The sequence below is a fragment of the Neoarius graeffei genome, chromosome 25 (genome assembly GCF_027579695.1).
Source record: "Neoarius graeffei isolate fNeoGra1 chromosome 25, fNeoGra1.pri, whole genome shotgun sequence".
Lineage (NCBI taxonomy): Eukaryota > Metazoa > Chordata > Actinopteri > Siluriformes > Ariidae > Neoarius > Neoarius graeffei.
The window spans coordinates 45,428,216-45,449,201 of record NC_083593.1 but is presented as its reverse complement, the minus strand read 5'-3'; the positions used below and the strand labels follow the sequence as shown (position 1 = coordinate 45,449,201).

General features: G+C 39.8%; 1 protein-coding gene across 8 annotated transcripts in view; it reads right to left on the bottom strand.

The window, feature by feature from the left end:
• Positions 1–20,986, bottom strand: part of parm1 (prostate androgen-regulated mucin-like protein 1) — a 48,459-nt gene extending 27,473 nt beyond the window's left edge. For 3 of the 8 annotated variants that reach the window (XR_009651520.1, XR_009651523.1, XR_009651522.1), the window contains exons 1-4: positions 20,873–20,986; positions 16,596–17,312; positions 11,690–11,768; positions 11,208–11,441 (exon numbers count right to left, since the gene is read on the bottom strand). Coding sequence is in view for 1 of the 8 variants with exons in the window: in XM_060908262.1 (XP_060764245.1) it covers positions 11,360–11,441; positions 11,690–11,768; positions 16,596–17,312; positions 20,873–20,900 (906 nt within the window). In the remaining 7 variants the exon portion in view is untranslated. Of the gene's footprint in view, positions 1–9,156; positions 11,442–11,689; positions 11,769–16,595; positions 17,313–20,872 lie in introns of those variants that run through there. The other 5 variants (XR_009651521.1, XR_009651524.1, XR_009651518.1 and 2 more) reach the window with 3 other exon arrangements.

Here is a 20,986-nt window from a genome sequence, read left to right as displayed (position 1 = left end):
ACATCCCTTGGGCCATTTTACCAATTAATGTGGAAATTAGCCTACTATTATTTTAACAAATATTACTACCATTTCAACATTAGAGGCTTTGCACAGTGATAGCCTACATGTAGTCGGATAAAAAAGACGCATATTTATTTATTCGGTTGCACCTCTTATTCACACCTATACGGAGGTTTCAGCAGACCCGTTGCAACAAGGTAGGCAGACTTGGCAATTGCCTAGGGCCCCAGCCCTCGAAGGGCCCCCGCTGCCGAACGACTGGTTATGTATTCAATAGCAATGACAACTTTTTGAGCGCAGCAGCGCAGCGCCTAATGACACTTGTTGAAATACCCTAGTTCCAAGGGGGGCCCCCTAATGCACGACAGCGCCTCCCTACATGCTTTGGCCGAAAAGTGCAATGACAGTCTGTTGTCAACCCCTCAATGCCCATCTCCGTCCAGTCAAGTGGTTGCAGAGCTCCGCGGCAAAAAAAAAAAAATCAAATATGAAGCGAAATTACCCCTCAGGGAGCCAGAAGAGAAAGAAGAAAAGCGAAGAGGAAGACAGAAAAAAACAAGACACTGGTAAGTGAGAATGTACGCACTCATTAATACCAAGCGGGTCGACAAGCAAATTTGGTAGCTAGCTTACGTTAATGGTAGTTATCTTGTAGACAGTGTTTATAACAGTGATGTAAACGTTGTCATGCACAACAGGCTTACAAACTTGCAAGGACTGGCTAAAAATTCTAATATGTGCCACACAAATAGGTGAAAGACTGTCAACTTCTCCCAGATTAACTTATTGTGTTTATCAAAATGTCATAGTCAGAGTTAGTTTCAGCGAGCTGCATGGCTTTCATCAGAAGTAGCTAGTGTGTCGTGAGCATGAATGGAGTAGGACAGGGGATGGCTCACAAGAAAGCTCTTTTTTTTTACATAAATAGCCTATTTATGTAAAAAAGTGGCACTGATGTCAATTGAATGTGATGTCCGCAGGTCTTTGGACATGGAGGGTATTGTGGCTGCCTTTGCTGAAGCCAAAGCCCGCAAGCAGCAGTTTTAGACATTTTGCCCATGATTCTAGTTGTGTATTCTTAAATTTTTATGTGTTTTTCTATACCTTTTGCACTTTTCTGTGTGTGCTGGTTCTTATTAAGATTCTTATTCATGTTTGTAATCATTTAATCACCATTTGAAGTTATTTCTACTTGTGTATATACTGTAAATATTTAGTGTTGTGTTATTTGCACATTTTATATTACTTTGTCTTATTTTCATATTTGATTTATATATATATATATATATATGAGTGATTCCACGCTTATGGGTACTGAAATGGGGACATGAACTTATTCACCTAAAACCATTTCTTTTTTTACCATCAGGTCACAAAACATGTAATCTTTAATGAATGATATGTTAAAAGATAACTTTAATTTTCTGAGATGTAATAAAATCATATTTATATGCCAAAGTCAAGCCTATGAGTTCCAAAATGATGTCTGTTACATTACTTCTGTTACGATTGTCCATCTCGCGTCTGTTACAAATTAATTACAATCTAGCTATATACCATGTTAATCTTATTGAAAGAATGTGTATGTTTATTCTACTACACATGTTTATTAATTATATTTGCTAAAACATCACCTTCCTATGTTTCAAAAAGTAATTCTACATTGTTAAAATTGAGAATATATATGTCCACAACACTTCTGTTACGTTCTGACTTTGGCATATAAATATGTTTTTATTACATCTCAGAAAATTAAAGTTATTTTTTAACATATCATTCATTAAAGATTACATGTTTTGTGACCTGATGGTAAAAAAAGAAATGGTTTTAGGTGAATTTTTAAAAATAAGTTCATGTCCCCATTTCAGTACCCATAAGCGTGGAATCACTTATATATATATGTGTGTGTGTGTGTGTGTGTGTGTGTGTGTGTGTGTGTGTATTTTGTCTATTCTTGTGTTTAATTGGGTTTGATAATTATTTATTATAATGTAGAGTTCATTTATTAAGTAAAAATCGTAAGAATGATTACAATGTGTGTGATGTTTATTTATTAAGTCTTCAGTGGGTCGGTGGCCATAATGCCTTTCGTCGAGGGGGGGATAATTATGGGCCCCAGATCCCCCTTTGCCTAGGGCCCCCAAATAGCTTGAAACGGGCCTGGGTTTCAGTCACTGAAAACAGCTACTTTCGCAAACTCGGGGCAGAGTGGAGATTTCTGAAAACTCCATCTTCAGACACGCGTGTAAATTGGGAAAACGAAGCAGCAGTGGGTGAGAGGGCGCGCGCGAATATAACGAGTCATAGGTGTGAATCTTTCACCGAATGCCAATTGTCCCGGTTCTTCATGAAATCGCACGCGCACGCACAAATTCATTCGGTTAACTTTCAAATAACTGTTCTTGTGCACTTGCGACACTTTCCTGAATTTTGAGCTTTGGAATATTCGCTTCTTTATCTATTTAATCAATGAATTTATTTGTCACATACATTAAATTACTAATGTAAACCATTAGTAGCCTATTTAAGCAATAGCTGTTTTCTCCACTGTTTTCCGACCTTTTGTGCTTAGTGAATGAGACACTTCATTACGCTCCACTGACCGACTTCCAATTCCGGACTTTTTTGAAAATGTAAAATATAGGCCTACGAGATGTTTTTTTTTTTTTGAGACTTAATTCGCGTTGCTCCTTCACTATTAATTTTTGAGACTGACGAGGCACTAAATACTGTGGAATTATTTTCTCCTTACTATGAAGTTTGGCATCTTAAACAAGTGTCGGGAAATCTTGCAGCCTCCAATGTTTAAGCGAACTGCTGAAACCATAATGTTTAAAGATTAAATCGTAGGCTAATCAAACCAAAGAAAAACACAGCCTTTCCAGAACGTTGTCTGCCAAAGCCTGTTTAACCTACAAAAGGCTTAATAGCATAGATCTTGCTGCGGCTTCAACAGGGCTGTTTAGATTTTTCACCTGATCACCTTTCAATAGGCAAATATCATTATTATTATTATTATTATTATTACTACTACAATAGGCCTAGTATTAGTAGGAGGCAAGTAGTTGCCTAGTAGTAGGACAGCCAGATTGTTTCATCAGTGGAGCCGCCGTTAAAAGGAAACTGATGCGGAGTGCCGCGGCTCGCCTCGGGGTGAATCGCGTCCCGAGGCGCGGGGCTGGCCCGCCCTGGCAGCACTGGTTCGTTGGGGAGAGGGCAGAGGTCGCTGGCTGCCAAGTTTGGAGAGGCTGGGACCTCCCCTGGCCGAGTTACGAGCGTGCAAAGTCGGGCTGGAGCCGCCGATAGAAACGAAACTCAAGCCGAGCACCGGGGCTCGCTGCCTACGCCGAGCCTCCCCGGGACTAGACAGTAGCGTAGGCTGTATTCATTTATTTATGCCTATCTAGTGCAACAACTTATTCCTTTACATATACTCAAACATAGCACAAGAAAGGGTTCAACAACAGGCAATCACAGCAGCTTGGTAAAGTTCTAAATCACATTGGTGTCAGACCTATGGGCCTACCCCCCTTTTTCCTCGGATTTGCATCAATCTCATTATTGATCTTTAGCGCTCCCAGTTGACGGAAATCCGTTGTAGCAACGGAAAACTTTAATCCATGTATTCAATTATGTTTTCAGTTTTAGTAACCTTATATCATGACTTGTATTGGCAACTAATTGCAATTAAATATTATACTTATCGGCCTATTCGGTTTTTAGCCATGTTGAATTTAGTTCGTTTGGTCCACGGCAGGCGTCGCTTATCCGTGCGATCTTCACAAGACTTGTGTGAGACTTTGAAACATGAAGTGTCAGCCAGGTGTCAGTGCCGCCATTTTGAAAACTGTTTACCAAACGAGTTTAAATGACGATTACTGCCTACTTTTTTCAAACGTTCCTGATTGCTATCAAAACAAACAAAACTTCCGGCTTGATTACATCAGCATTCGAAAGAGGGCGCGCACCTTTTGACAACGTTGGCAGATGTTGGTCGCTTTGATTTCCGCTGTACGTTTTACTTCCGTCCTACAATGTCTCGCACAGGTCTCAACGAATCTCGTTCACGGCCATTGCTTTGACATATGGACTGATATATTACATCACATATTTCAAACACTCATAACTTGCTATAGCAGTGACAAAATAGCGATCAAAAATGCATTCGTATATTTAATAAAATGAGAAATAGAATTTAGATCATAAAAATTTTGCCTTCAGTTCTCCTTTAAGCTATCTGATTAAACCAGTGGCATCCTTGTCATCTTTTGCTACACTTACTGCTCGAGGAGTAACAATGAGCAGCAATGGTACAGGAAGAACAACCAAGTGTGTCATCATTATGGTTATCAGGCCCTCTCTCTTCAGCACCCACTCATTAGCTCTTACCCACTTCAGCATCCTTTCATTAGCTCTTTGTTTAGGCAGCAAAACCAAACAAGAGCCCTTTAACAACGTCATGCACCTTTCAGTGGGTGACGTTCTCGGATCATGAAAACAAACCTGTTATGGAGAAAAACTAAATATAAAACCCAACCAAACGCCTACAGTGTGGCAAGGAACCTAACAGATGTTCCAGGCCGTATAAGTGGCAACACTACAAAAATGAAAATGACATCTTTTATTCATCCATTCATTCGTTTTCAGTAATTATCCTGATTCAGATCACGGTGGATCAGGAAACGAGGTGTACGAGGCGTGAACACACCTTGAATGGGATGCCAGTTCATCACAGGGCTTCATACACACACACACACACACACACACACACACACACACACACACACACACACACACACACACACACATTCATCTCTAGAAGGTGGGCGGGAACTCACATACGCACATGGAGAACCTGCACAGAAACCTACATGTGTACAGAAAACTGGAAATGTGAAGTGCCTCCACACTGCCCACATCCTGTGTTTCATACAGGAAGCTACCTTCACAACTACCTTATTTTACATCAAACTAATTTACAGTCCGAATGAATTACAGTCCTGTTTTATAGTCTAAAGCCGCAATTGCTGTTTACAACAAATCATAATAAAAATACATTTGACAGCTTTGGAAAATCCATCATATGCTGCTGAGTTCTCACAATCAGCCAAAGAAGATGAAAAATCAGGTTTTGGATAAAATCCCATTTTACGGTATATATTCACCAAAGAGTTGTCTGGCCACAAAGATTATATTGGGTAAAGAACAAGTTTAACAGACATGGTGGGACAACCTTGCTAGCTAAATGCGATTTCCTTACACAATGAATGTGAAGCTTTAATCCAAGTTCTTGGAGAGTTATGTGTCATAGTGAAACAAAAATGGCTCGTTAATTCTGTTTGTTTTCAGCTGCCAACTTTCAGTTTATCCGTGATGTTCATGTGCTGCAGTTTCCCTTATCAGTAAAACGTTACTTTTGGTTGAGATACACACAAAATGGAAAATAATATTTCAATTCAGGAAATTGCATAACTATATATGTAGCAGAAAAATGTCAAAATTCTACCGTATGAAGGGTTTTCTCAGGCCATCACACATTGCCACATCTTCCAACACATTTTACCTAAGTTACAAGGACCTGTTGACAAATTATTGTCACAAACAATGAGAATGAGGTCGCAAACGCAAGCAGGAAGTAGATTTGGTGGTATGACTCAAGAAACACGACGGCCTAGTTTTTGCTGCCGATAGGGATGCAATCACAAAACACTTTCATCTCAGCTAAAATATTTCTTCTCTTATACTACACTGTCAAAAATAGGGGTACAGTACGAGGAGTCCATTTCTGTACCCCAAGGTACAATATGCACTAATGTACCATCCAGGACTCATTATTGGACTTCAAGGTAACTAAAAAAGGTAAAAAAGGTCCATATATGTTCCCAATCAGTATATAAATGGTCCAACTAAGTACCTTAGAGGGTACTGGTCTAGCGACAAGCCGGTTTACCCGTAAAGGTACAATAATTTACTTTGTTTTCTGAGTGTGTACTAAACTAGCGCAGTAATATAACAACCAACATTATGTCAATCAAACAGCCAGATGTTGTGACTCCATATTCTCCTCTGGCTTAGTGCTGTATTTTGGGCTATAATTACAGCTTTGTCTATTTCCATGTGTAATTGTACGTTACCCTTTAATACCTATTATTATATTGACAAGCAAATAAAACTCTGATCTCGTTATTTTAATGTCTTAAAAATATCCTCAAATGCTGAGTAACATTTGAGACAACAGACTGTCAATGCTGGGAGGGAAAATATAAGGGTAGAGCTATCATTATGACTCCATGAGTCCAACATGATACCATGTTGAGAAAAGAACGGTGACAGATAGCAGTTTGAGTTGGGTTTCAGACAGAAAAGCTGGTTTGAGGTTTACTTACACTACCGTTCAAAAGTTTGGGGTCACCCAGACAATTTTGTGTTTTCCATGAAAAGTCACACTTTTATTTCCCACCATAAGTTGTAAAATGAATAGAAAATATAGTCAAGACATTTTTCTGGCCATTTTGAGCATTTAATCGACCCCACAAATGTGATGCTCCAGAAACTCAATCTGCTCAAAGGAAGGTCAGTTTTATAGCTTCTCTAAAGAGCTCAACTGTTTTCAGCTGTGCTAACATGATTGTACAAGGGTTTTCTAATCATCCATTAGCCTTCTGAGGCAATGAGCAAACACATTGTACCATTAGAACACTGGAGTGATAGTTGCTGGAAATGGGCCTCTATACACATATTGCACCAAAAACCAGACATTTGCAGCTAGAATAGTCATTTACCACATTAGCAATGTATAGAGTGGATTTCTGATTAGTTTAAAGTGATCTTCATTGAAAAGAACAGTGCTTTTCTTTCAAAAATAAGGACATTTCAAAGTGACCCCAAACTTTTGAACGGTAGTGTAATAACGTACAGAAAATGTTCCCAAAGTAACATATCAGAGATATACAAACATTATAACACAGATAACCTAGTGATTGGAGATGGACAATATGGCCACACAATCGTACCTCAAAGCATATTTATCACATTATTATTTTTTTTAATGTTTGCTAACAGCAAAACAGCGGTACCACATTAAAATACAATTTTAACATTTACAAAACAAAACAAACTACTGTATAATCCAACTGGTGAAAAGGCCTTGTTACTGTAACTGTGACACTGGGCAGTGTTGTGGATGTATTTATATCTGGGATCCTTAAATTGTATCATAACCATTTATCGAGATGTCAATATCATATCATATCATATCATATCATATCATATCATATCATATATCATATCATATATCATATCATATCATCCATCACTGAGAATCTCGCTATCAATTCGGAGACTAAAACATAAGTCTATAGTCAGTATTCAAAAGCCTTTTCAGTTGCACTTCTAGAAATCTACACAATTCCTATCTTGTTCACAATTCACAATTATATCAGAAACAATATACCTCATTTCCCTGAACTGGCATATACCTATAACTATCTGTTATTTATTATTCTATCAACATTCACTGCATATGAGCAATCGCGCACTCTGATTGGCTACTCTACTATTAGGATATCAGCTCATATACAGTGGCGCTTGAAAGTTTGTGAACCCTTTAGAATTTTCTATATTTCTGCATGAATATGACCTAAAACATTGTCAGATTTTCACACAAGTCCTCAAAGTAGATAAAGAGAACCCAGTTAAACAAATGAGACAAAAATATTAGACTTGGTCATTTATTTATTGGGGAGAATGATCCAATATTACATATCTGTGAGTGGCAAAAGTATGTGAACCTTTGCTTTCAGTATCTGGTGTGACCCCCTTGTGCAGCAATAACTGCAACTAAACGTTTCCGGTAACTGTTGATCAGTCCTGCACACCGGCTTGGAGGGATTTTCACCCATTCCTCCGTACAGAACAGCTTCACCTCTGGGATGTTGGTGGGTTTCCTCACATGAACTGCTCGCTTCAGGTCCTTCCACAACATTTCGATTGGATTAAGGTCAGAACTTTGACTTGGCCATTCCAAAACATGAACTTTATTCTTCTTGAACCATTCTTTGGTAGAATGACTTGTGTGCTTAGGGTCATTGTCTTGCTGCAGGACCCACCTTCTCTTGAGATTCAGTTCATGGACAGATGTCCTGATATTTTCCTTTAGAATTCGCTGGTATAATTCAGTTCTATCAATGATGGCAAGTCATCCTGGCCCAGATGCAGCAAAACAGGCCCAAACCATGACACTACCACCACCATGTTTCACAGATGGGATAAGGTTCTTATGCTGGGATGCAGTGTTTTCCTTTCTCCAAACATAACGCTTCTCATTTAAACCAAAAAGTTCTATTTTGGTCTCATCCGTCCACAAAACATTTTCCAATAGCCTTCTGGCTTGTCCACGTGATCTTTAGCAAACTGCAGATGAGCAGCAATGTTCTTTTTGGAGAGCAGTGGCTTTCTCCTTGCAATCCTGCCATGCACACCATTTGTTGTTCAGTGTTCTCCTGATGGTGGAGTCATGAACATTAACATTAGCCAATGTGAGCGAGGCCTTCAGTTGCTTAGAAGTTACCCTGGGGTCCTTTGTGACCTCGCCGACTATTACACGCCTTGCTCTTGGAGTGATTTTTGTTGGTCGACCACTCCTGGGGAGGGTAACAATGGTCTTGAATTTCCTCCATTTGTACACAATCTGTCTGATTGTGGATTGGTGGAGTCCAAACTGTTTAGAGATGGTTTTGTAACCTTTTCCAGCCTGATGAGCATCAACAACACTTTTTCTGAGGTCCTCAGAAATCTCCTTTGTTGGTGCCATGATACACTTCCACAAACATGTGTTGTGAAGATAGACTTTGATAGATCCCTGTTCTTTAAATAAAACAGGGTGCCCACTCACACCTGATTATCATCCCATTGATTGAAAACACCTGACTCTAATTTCACCTTCAAATTAACTGCTAATCCTAACAGTTCACATACTTTTGCCACTGACAGATATGTAATATTGGATCATTTTCCTCAATAAATAAATGATCAAGTATAATATTTTTGTCTCATTTGTTTAACTGGGTTATTTTTATCTACTTTTAGGACTTGTGTGAAAATCTGATGATGTTTTAGGTCATATTTATGCAGAAATATAGAAAATTCTAAAGGGTTCACAAACTTTCAAGCACCACTGTACCATGAGTAGAGAAAAACAAAATGGCAGCTTTGTTATGAAGTATTAAAAAAAAAAGGAAATAATTAAAAGAATATAGTTGTTGTCCCCCCCCCAATATCTCCTGTTCTACACTCCAGCCCAGTCGGTGGCAGTAATGCATCTTTAAGTTGGTTTGCCAACCGCCAAAAAAACCCTAAAGAAGAAGAACAAAATGGCAAAACGTGTTGCTGAACTAACCGAGGATGAAATAAAAACTCTACTTGAAAACAAAACCCCAAAAAATTTTTAAAAAGGCAACAAAACAAGGAATGAAAGTACCCAGATAGTACACCTCCGTCGGTCTACCTTCGGCTGTGCTGATGGTCCATCAGAGGTATGACCAGCGGGCCTTCGTCGGGCCGACATCAGCAAGACGATAAAGGGGAAAAAAAGGATGCAGATATTCACTTTAACTGTTCTTATATTTTTTTATTCTAAAGATTATTCAATTATAACAACAGCAGAGTAGTACTGCAACTTTTTATTTTCAGAATATGCAGAATATTTTCAGAACCCGGCAGCCCGCTAGTGACAATGAGCAGCAAATACATCTGGTGGTCCATTATCGGACCACCAGCGACTCACGGGTGGCAGGACATGCGAGAGTAACAGGGCTTTGAACCGGTTCAAGGAACGAAAACGAAAACCGGGAACTTTTTCTATTTCACATGGAACAGAAACGAAACCAGAAACTTTATTATTTTTTATGTTCCGGAACAGAAACGCTTATTAAAAATAATGGTAACCGGTTAATACCGGTTTTTATTTCATTCCTCAAAGTTTCCGTAGCCTACAAATAAAAGTCATTCTTCTCCTGCGCAAGTTTCTATGACCCGCTGGGGTTCACTTCCTGTGTGACGTTCGCTGACTGAATGGAGAGAGCGGGAGGGTGGACTACTATCACGTCTCCACATCTTAAATAAGAGGTAAATATTGCAGTCTATCGTTATTCAAAAACGTCAATTTCAAACACGATATCAATATATTTGTCCACGTTAATGAGAGGCTCGCGAACATTAAATGACGTTAACCTCTGTTAGCCTATCAATGCACAGGGCCTGACTCGCCTTTGGTAACACACTAAACGAATTATCTTTCATTTTTGGCACTTTTTCTGTTTGTGTAGATGGGAAGACATACTGAGAATCCAAATCGCCAACATTTGAAATAATAATTGTTTTGAATTATTTCTTGTCTTATTTAATGAAGGTTGTAATAGAATTAGCCTACATTTGGCTTATGCTGGATGAGACAGAGACATAATTTTATAGCCATTTGTTAAACAGCTGACAGGGAACGTAATTAACCGTTCCGGGAACGGAATTTTTTTGTTCTAACCGGTTCGGGAACGTCTATTTAATGGTGGAACCCAAAACCGGAAACGTTAAAATTCTGTTTCTGTTCGGAACGAACCAATAGGAAAAAAATTCTGGTTCAAAGCCCTGGAGAGTAATGAGATCTCGCCCCCCCCATCAGCTTGCCAACGTCAGCCCGATGAAGTCCTGCTGGTCATACCTCTGATGGACCGTCAGTGCAGCAGACAGTGGGCCAACGTTAGGCCGACGTACTGTAGGTGTGCTATCTGGGTATTTGATGGTAAGAACGTATCTTTTTTTATTTTTCAAGAATTATTATGATAGCATTTTATACAATATGTCACTTCACCAGTTTGTTTACACTCTCAGCGGAAATGATTTTGTCAGACGTTTTGTATAAAGATTTTATTTATCAAATTTACAAAAAAAAAAAATGCTCTGTTTCTCAAAATCCCGTGAATGTGGATAGAATAAAACAGTTATTCCACTCAATCTCATCGTACATGGCTTATAGCCGACTCGGTGCTACGCGCCTCGTCGGCTATCAGCTGATGTACGACTTGATTTTGTGGAATAACTGTTCAATATCTAATACGTCAAGTACCTTAAGTGCACATCTTTGATCATCTGCCACATACAATGACTCATTTATAAGAACATCATATTACCAGTGTTGCAGGCCTGTGTACCTTGTTCAGATTATCAGCTCATGAGTTCACTGAAAGAACAGATGATGATCATCAGATTAGTCGGTGTCTACTTGTTCAAAGCCACATCGTCCAAATCCTGGCCTCTGAAAAGGATCAATACTGGAACATGTTCTTAAGTGGTTAAGTGGCACTTAGCCATCAAACATGGGGTTGAAGAAATTGCCCACTGATCCGGATTCAGAGTCATCCAGGAGACGGCCATAAGAAGGACGCCTGTCACACACACACACACACACACACACCATGCCATGGGTTAATCAGTGACTTCATAACCCAATTCTTCCTTGTGGTCTAACTATGTATAGTATCAGTTCTTGATTTTATGACCTGCAACTGAATGCATAAAAATGTAAGCGAAACAAAACTACAGTAAATAACAGGTACAAGCCAATACTACACTATATCACACCTAAACCTTTGATTATCTGACCATTCAGGTTGAAACTACTTTATTTACTTACTTTATTTTGAAGTAATACGCTCCGCCCAGTAAAAATATCACGAGGACGATGAACCCGATGACGATGGCGGCGATACTCACTGTGGAGGAAGCACAGACACTTAAAATGGTCACCATTACTCCCAGTAGTTACCAGTTACCACGTTAGTCTTTTTAATTCATTAGTTAAAACACAAACAGCTCCCTGGAGGATATGTATTTCGTTTTGGTATGGATTATATTCAGCAAATGTGTAAGTAATTTCAAACCACTCAAATCTGATTGGTCAGAAAATGTTGGTTGATATTCGATAACATGAGCTCTGATGACATTGTCAATTGTTAATAATAATAATAATAATAATAATAATACAACCCCGATCCCAAAAAAGTTGGGACAAAGTACAAATTGTAAATAAAAACAGAATGCAATAATTTACAAATCTCAAAAACTGATATTGTATTCACAATAGAACATAGACAACATATCAAATGTCGAAAGGGAGACATTTTGAAATTTCATGCCAAATATTGGCTCATTTGAAATTTCATGACAGCAGCACATCTCAAAAAAGTTCGGACAGGGGCAATAAGAGGCTGGAAAAGTTAAAGGTACAAAAAAAGAACAGCTGGAGGACCAAATTGCAACTCATTAGGTCAATTGGCAATAGGTCATTAACATGACTGGGTATAAAAAGAGCATCTTGGAGTGGCAGCGGCTCTCAGAAGTAAAGATGGGAAGAGGATCACCAATCCCCCTAATTCTGCGCCGACAAATAGTGGAGCAATATCAGAAAGGAGTTCGACAGTGTACAATTGCAAAGAGTTTGAACATATCATCATCTACAGTGCATAATATCATCAAAAGATTCAGAGAATCTGGAAGAATCTCTGTGCGTAAGGGTCAAGGCCAGAAAACCATACTGGGTGCCCGTGATCTTCGGGCCCTTAGACGGCACTGCATCACATACAGGCATGCTTCTGTATTGGAAATCACAAAATGGGCTCAGGAATATTTCCAGAGAACATTATCTGTGAACACAATTCACCGTGCCATCCGCCGTTGCCAGCTAAAACTATAGTTCAAAGAAGAAGCCGTATCTAAACACGATCCAGAAGCGCAGACGTCTTCTCTGGGCCAAGGCTCATTTAAAATGGATTGTGGCAAAGTGGAAAACTGTTCTGTGGTCAGACGAATCAAAATTTGAAGTTCTTTATGGAAATCAGGGACGCCGTGTCATTCCGACTAAAGAGGAGAAGGACGACCCAAGTTGTTATCAGCGCTCAGTTCAGAAGCCTGCATCTCTGATGGTATGGGGTTGCATTAGTGTGTGTGGCATGGGCAGCTTACCGTATACATCTGGAAAGACACCATCAATGCTGAAAGGTATATCCAGGTTCTAGAGCAACATATGCTCCCATCCAGACGACGTCTCTTTCAGGGAAGACCTTGCATTTTCCAACATGACAATGCCAAACCACATACTGCATCAATTACAGCATCATGGCTGCGTAGAAGAAGGGTCCGGGTACTGAACTGGCCAGCCTGCAGTCCAGATCTTTCACCCATAGAAAACATTTGGCGCATCATAAAACGGAAGATACGACAAAAAAGACCCAAGGCAGTTGAGCAACTAGAATCCTACATTAGACAAGAATGGGTTAACATTCCTATCCCTAAACTTGAGCAACTTGTCTCCTCAGTCCCCAGACGTTTACAGACTGTTGTAAAGAGAAAAGGGGATGTCTCACAGTGGGAAACATGGCCTTGTCCCAACTTTTTTGAGATGTGTTGTTGTCATGAAATTTAAAATCATCTAATTTTTCTCTTTAAATGATACATTTTCTCAGTTTAAACATTTGATATGTCATCTATGTTCTATTCTGAATAAAATATGGAATTTTGAAACTTCCACATCATTGCATTCCGTTTTTATTTACAGTTTGTACTTTGCCCCAACTTTTTTGGAATCGGGGTTGTAATAATAATAGCACATTTTAATACTTTAATGCTTCTGTTGTAAAGGTTTTTTTCTTATGCTATATAGCAAAAAACAAAAGGCATAATCACTGCTCTGGTGAAGCTTTCTCTGTGGAGATGTTTATTTAACATTAATGAAACGTGTCTCCAGTGTCAGTACTTTGTAACAGTACCGTGTCCAAAGTTTGATATAGATTTCGTGGAAGTCTTCAGGACTTTTCAGTTTCTCTGTAACATTAGAAGCTGTGTTTCATTTCCTTATCAACTTCAAGAGAGAAAAAAAAGATATGTGACAGAACGACTGTTTTATAGCTGCTGTAAAGTAAGTGATAACAGGAACTAGCTCATTTCATGCATGTTCCACAACATTAAACATAACCTACAACAATGTGTTGTTCTTTAATTGCTAAAAGTTGAAACTGTTGGCAAATTCTGTGATAAAACAGAAATAATACACAGAAATAAAACAGGATGGGACATGCTGCTTTTGGAAAATAATCAACTTTGGGTAGCGTATCAGCCTGTTGTTGATTAATTTCCTGTAACAGGATGCCTCATCATGGTTTATTCCTCATGGAGCAGGGCAAAGGTAATATTTTCCATTAAACTGCAACATTTTCCAGTGTTAAGAGCCAAGCATGACAGCGCAGTACACAAGAACTCATGAGGGTACAAAGTACCAGTACTGTATATTGTTCTCAGAGAAAGGACTGGGATCTTTTACATTCAGAGCAAGGGTATAAGGGTGAAGAACGATTTTTTTTTTTACACACTGGAAAATTGGACTTTGCACTTTTTAATGTTGGCAATGGATGAGCATGTCTCCCATTTAGTTTAAAAAAAAAAAAGAATCGTTCTAATTTTGTTCTTTAAACATTTGGGTTGTAAACAGAGGGAACATTTGGCAGTACAGCAAAGGGTTGCTGTATCATATTTTTTATTCTATCTACATTCACTGGATATGAGCAATCGCATGCTCTGACTGGCTACTCTACTACTAGGCTATCAGCTCATATACTGTGAGTAGAGAAAAACAAAATGGCGGAGCGTGCTGCTGAACCAACTGAGGACAAAATAAAAACTACTCGAAAACAAAACGCCAAAAAATAAATTAAAAAAAGCAACAAAATATGGAATAAAAGTATTTGATGGGAAGAACGTATCTTTTTTATTTTTCAAGAATTATTATTATTATTAGCCTAGTAAACTAGACCCACCCGCCTAGCGGCCAAAAATATTTTTGCCTAGCGAATGGGTCTAGCCTCGCACCATATAAACAAAAACACCCCGGGCATCAAATCGTGCCCGCCAATCACAACGCAAGGTTTTTGTTTGGATTCTTTGGGTGGGCTTTTGCAGGAGTGACGACAAAGCTGCGCGACGCTGGAGAAAGCACAGCAGGAAAGATGGCTACGGCTAGAGAACAGCGCGCGTTTGACTCCGCTTTGGAATCAGTTTTAGAAGAATTAGACTTGGAGTTTTCGTTGAAACATGAGCAGGAAGAGGCTCTCCGCTCATTCCTTTTCAAGAAGGACGTTTTCGCTGTTTTGCCGACCAGCTGGCTCCGCTGGTAGCCAAAAGGATGGGGCTAGTTTGTGCAGTACGAAGAATTAATAAACAGCTTTGAAACATTACTTTTTGATTGTTTCTTATTTTCCCGTTATTTTAAATTTAAGGGAAATTATTTCACCAAACACCACTAAATAAAAACTCTCAAAAACAGTTTAAGCAAACCCTTGAAAAACACTTGGAAAAAAATGAGTGTATGTGGTATAGACTCCAAACTTGTGGTCATTCTCTCCAAACTTCTTAATATCTAGAACCTGTTTATTAATTAATACGCATTTTGAAAAATTATTTATTTCAAGGCCTCCCCCACTGCTTTCTGTCGCTCTGACTACGTCACAGTCACTGTTGCGCTGATTGGTCAGAGCGTTGGCCTATACGCACAGAGACAGTTTGAAAGACAGCGGGTTGTTCCTCCTACCCCCGTTGGAAATGTCTACGGATCGAGGCCAGACTAAATATTCACCTTTAGTCTGGCTTGCCAGGCTATATTATTATCGCATTTTTCACAAATTGCTCCTACCGTTTCACCGGTTTGTTTACATTCTAAGTGGAAATTATTTTGTCAGACGTTTTGGATAAAGTTTTTATTTGTAGAATGTGCAAAAAATAAAAATGCTCTGTTTCTCAAAATCCAGTGAATGTGGATTGAATAAAACAGTTATCCTACTCAATCTCGTCGTACATGGCTTATAGCCGACTCGGCACTACGCGCCTCATCGGCAATCAGCTCATGTACGACTTGATTACATGGAATAACTATTAAATACAATCTAAAATGAAAGCTGATCCAGTATGACATACTGTAGCCATATTAAATCTGACCACTAACGGCTATGAAATGTGTATTCATCTTTTCATGGTCAGGTGAGTTAAAAATGTAAAGATAATAGTGCATGAAGTGATCCACGTATAGGTGGTGCAGTGGTTAATACTGTTGCATCACAGCAAGAATGTTTCCGGTTTGAACCTCACAGCCAACGAGGGGCCTTTCTGTGTAGAGTTTGCATGTTCTCTGAGCGGGTTTCCTTTGGGCGCTCTGGTTTCCCCCACACTCCAAAGACATGTGGTTAGGTTAACTGGCTACTCTAAATTGCCCGTGTGTGATTAGTTGAGAGGAGAAAACCTCCATAATAATCTGGTAGAAGGCAACAAGAAACCACTACTGTAAATTCCCTAGAACACTTGATGGCTGAAAATCTGCCAGAGTCGTCATGTCACTGTAGTGACATGCCAGAGAGATACACATGCAAGAAATGTTTTTGTAATAAGATCATCTCCTGCAAATTTTAAGATATTTTATTGCTATGACAAAGATTTCTGGTAGGTCATCAATTTGTAGGCAACATATATGAAGCTGAGCAACCTAAAATATGTCTTACCTGAACTCAGTTTTTTGACAGGACTGGCAATATTTGAGTCTTTTGATGTACTGGACAACGCTGTGGATGACGTTGGTTTTCCTGTTGAAGTTACTTGCGTCACCAAACTGGTTGGAGTGGAGGACTGGGGAGTGATGGATGTTGAACTGGAACTCACTTTTGTTGTAGTTGAATGAGTAGATGATGTTGAGGGAATGGTAGTGCCTGTTGTTGGCACTGTGCAGCTGGTGGTGGTGTTGTCTGTGTTGTTGGCAGTTGTGGTGGTGGAGTCTGTGTTGTTGGCAGTTGTGGTGGTGGAGTCTGTGTTGTTGGCAGTTGTAGTGGTGGAGTCTGTGTTGTTGGCAGTTGTAGTGGTGGAGTCTGTGTTGTTGGCAGTTGTAGTGGTGGAGTCTGTGTTGTTGGCAGTTGTGGTGGCAGAGTCTGTGTTGGTGGTGGTCACATGTTCAGTTGGTTTGGTGGCTGTTTCTGCTGACATATTTGGACTTGTTCCTTGCGTCATTTTTGATTCAGTAGATGTCCTCTTAGTGGGGTTCTTAATCGTGGTAGACACTAGATCATTTGTGGTTTGAATGGAGGTGTTTGTTAAAGTTGGAATTGCAGTGGTGGTTATCGTGGACACTTGTGTGGAGATAGATGTTAAAGATTGAATGGTACTGGAAGGTGTTCTTTCACTTCCTCCTGATTGGTTTCCATCACATCCTATACTTAGCATCACACCTTAATAGAAGATCATTAGAATTAGATTTAATTTTTTTTTATAGACTGTGCAATTACAGCAACCTTTTTAAGATTATACAACATGTGACACTGTATGAAATGATCCCAATAAAGTTTTGGTCAGATTCAAACAGATTGTGATATAATGTGTTCTACATGTCAGATTCGATGTGAAGATTCTCTAATTAAAGACATGCGATAAAATATACTACAGTACATTCTGCTTATGACATCAGCCAGGGTCTTGTGTAGAAAATGTAAACAGGAACGTTCAGGTAATAAGGATCTTTTTTTGTCTATTACCATGTTTCATTTACTGTATGTGCCACCACTGAACACCACAGCAGCAGTAATACTCTTGTATTTTAATCAAAAATTTCAGACCCTGCCAGAACATTATCAGCTCTTTTTGGTCACAGCGGCACTGAATCAGATGCCAGTAAACATGCCACATTATGCGCTCTAAGACTGCCAATCTCAACTTACCTGGAAACAATTCTTTAAAGATATGTGTTTTATACTATATGGCAAAAGTTTGTGGACACCTGAACATCACGTCCCCAAACTGTTGCCAGAAAGTTGGGAGCACACGACTGTATACAATGACTTGCTGTAGCATTACATTTTCCCTTCATTGGAACAAAGGAACCCAAAAATGTTCCAGCATGACAACGCCCCTGAGCACAAAGTGAGGCCCATGAAGACATGGTTTGCCAAGTTTGGAGTGGAAGAACTGTGCATAGGCCTGCAAAGAGCCCTGTCCTCAACCACACCGAACACCTTTGGGATGAACTGGTACACCAACTGCACCCCAGGCCTCCTCACCTGACACCAGTGCCTGACCTCACTAATTCTCTTGTAGCTGAATGGTGAAATCCCAACAGTCATGCTCCAAAATCTAGTTGAAAGCATTCCCAGAAGAATGGAGGTTTTAATAACAGCAAAGAGGAACTACATCTAGAATGGGATGCTCAAAAACCACATATGAGTATCATGGTCAGGGGTCTACAAATTTCTAGTCATATAGTGTACAGTGGGGCAAAAAAGTATTTAGTCAGTCAGCAATTGTGCAAGTTCTCCCACTTAAAAAGACGAGAGAGGCCTGTAATTTTCATCATAGGTACACCTCAACTATGACAGACAGAATGGGGGGAAAGAATCCAGGAAATCACATTGTAGGATTTTTAATGACTTAATTGGTAAATTCCTCGGTAAATTAAGTATTTGGTCACCTACAAACAAGCAAGATTTCTGGCTCTCACACACCTGTAACTTCTTCTTTAAGAGGCTCCTCTGTCCTCCACTCGTTACCTGTATTAATGGCACCTGTTTGAACTCGTTATCAGTATAAAAGACACCTGTCCACAACCTGGAGGAAACGTGGAGGAAATCCACGCAGACATGGGGAGAACATGCTGTGCAAAAGTCTTAGGCACCCTTTTTTTTTTATACAAACTTTATCATTATCAAGTCAGTACAAAAACATTTTAGAGTCCCAAACTTTCATTTTCCGGCACAAAATTAAATGTTACAGGAAAAAAAAAGTTTGTATCTGAGCAGCATATTACATAAGAGACCACTTTTCAGATTAAAAAAGAAAACATAATGAAGGCTACTGGGTTTTGGTGCAAAATTAAGACGTGAGTTTGAGAGCCAAAGTGTCCAGAAGAACCGTGGCTGGTTCTGTAAGATGCTCAGTAAAACCTACAGCTCATTTCCTTATCAAACTGCACTCACTGTACCTGAGACTACTATTTTTTTTTAAAGCAAAGGGTGGTGTAGTGGTTAGCGCTGTCGCCTCACAGCAAGAAGGTCCGGGTTCGAGCCCCGTGGCCGGCGAGGGCCTAGGGGCAATTCCATGTAAATGTCAACCTCACCATGCAAAAATAAAGCAACATGTAATACATCAAAACCACTCCCAGAGATATCACCTAGGCCTGTATTTTACAGATGTGAATAAGTTGAACCAATTTGTAACCAACCTAATATGTCACTGTCAGTCTTTCTTTCTTATAATGTAAAACCCAAGCTAAAATCAACTTTGATCATGTACAATTCTATATTATTGCCACAAGCCACAGAAATGTATGCTAAAATCCACAAAACAGCAAAACAATAGCCATCCTAAATATTATTTAAGAACTTTGATAGTTTTAGCTGATATTTAGAGAGTTTTTCAAAGGGTTATGGTGGTTAAATTGCTGATTTTCTAAACATATGCCATGTCTATTTCAGACGCGTCACATCCATAACGCAATTTCGTCACATCCATAACGCTGACTTTTCCTTCCGAAACTCTGCATGAAATACAAAATATTTTAAACAAAGATTTTTTAATATTCACCTTGGACCCCTCTATCAAATGGATATCTCCATTTCGACATTAGGTTTACAATTTCACAGAGTTTGATAAAAATGTACAGCCACCCAAGAAAAGTGATACTTTTTCTGTCACATCCATAACGCATCTTTTATTGGCATTTTCTGGCATGCCCTAGATGTCTCATCTCATCTCATCATCTCTAGCCGCTTTATCCTGTCCTACAGGGTCGCAGGCAAGCTGGAGCCTATCCCAGCTGACTACGGGCGAAAGGCGGGGTACACCCTGGACAAGTCGCCAGGTCATCACAGGGCTGACACATAGACACAGACAACCATTCACACTCACATTCACACCTACGGTCAATTTAGAGTCACCAGTTAACCTAACCTGCATGTCTTTGGACTGTGGGGGAAACCGGAGCACCCGGAGGAAACCCACGCGGACACGGGGAGAACATGCAAACTCCGCACAGAAAGGCCCTCGCCGGCCCCGGGGCTCGAACCCAGGACCTTCTTGCTGTGAGGCGACAGCGCTAACCACTACACCACCGTGCCGCCCTGCCCTAGATGTACTATGGGAATTGTTCTTGTTCTATCACTTCTCCAGTATGGTACAGCCTTAAAATATGCAACACCTGTTTAAATACTGGGAGACGATAAAACATGCACTGGGTCATTTGTTGCCATTTTGAGTTCAAGTGTCACGTCCATAACGCTGGAATTGCTCCTTTCTGTGTGGAGTTTGCATGTTCTCCCCGTGTCCGCGTGGGTTTCCTCCGGGTGCTCCGGTTTCCCCCACAGTCCAAAGACATGCAGGTTAGGTTAACTGGTGACTCTAAATTGACCGTAGGTGTGAATGTGAGTGTGAATGGTTGTCTGTGTCTATGTGTCAGCCCTGTGATGACCTGGCGACTTGTCCAGGGTGTACCCCGCCTTTCGCCCGTAGTCAGCTGGGATAGGCTCCAGCTCGCCTGCGACCCTGTAGAACAGGATAAAGCGGCTAGAGATAATAAGATGAGATGAGATGTTATTTACTGTTTTGGATTATACAACCCTTTATGGTCAGTGAAGAAAACAACAACAACAACAACAACAACTTAATACCTTGTATCAGGAGTTCACTTTGTGTATTGAATCTTTATCATCTTAAATAATCTCCAAACTGTAACTTTATACCTCAGTGTTTTGGTTGTTAATCTCTAATAGTTTTATTATTGTAAAGAAAAACGTTAGCTTACCTGCTAACAGAGCAAAAGTGAAGCTCATTTTCTTTTTTTTTTTTTTCTGGCTTCAGCCTCGCGAGCGTGTGAACGCGTTGAGCTCGTGCGGTTTACTGAAGCTCGCGCGCACAC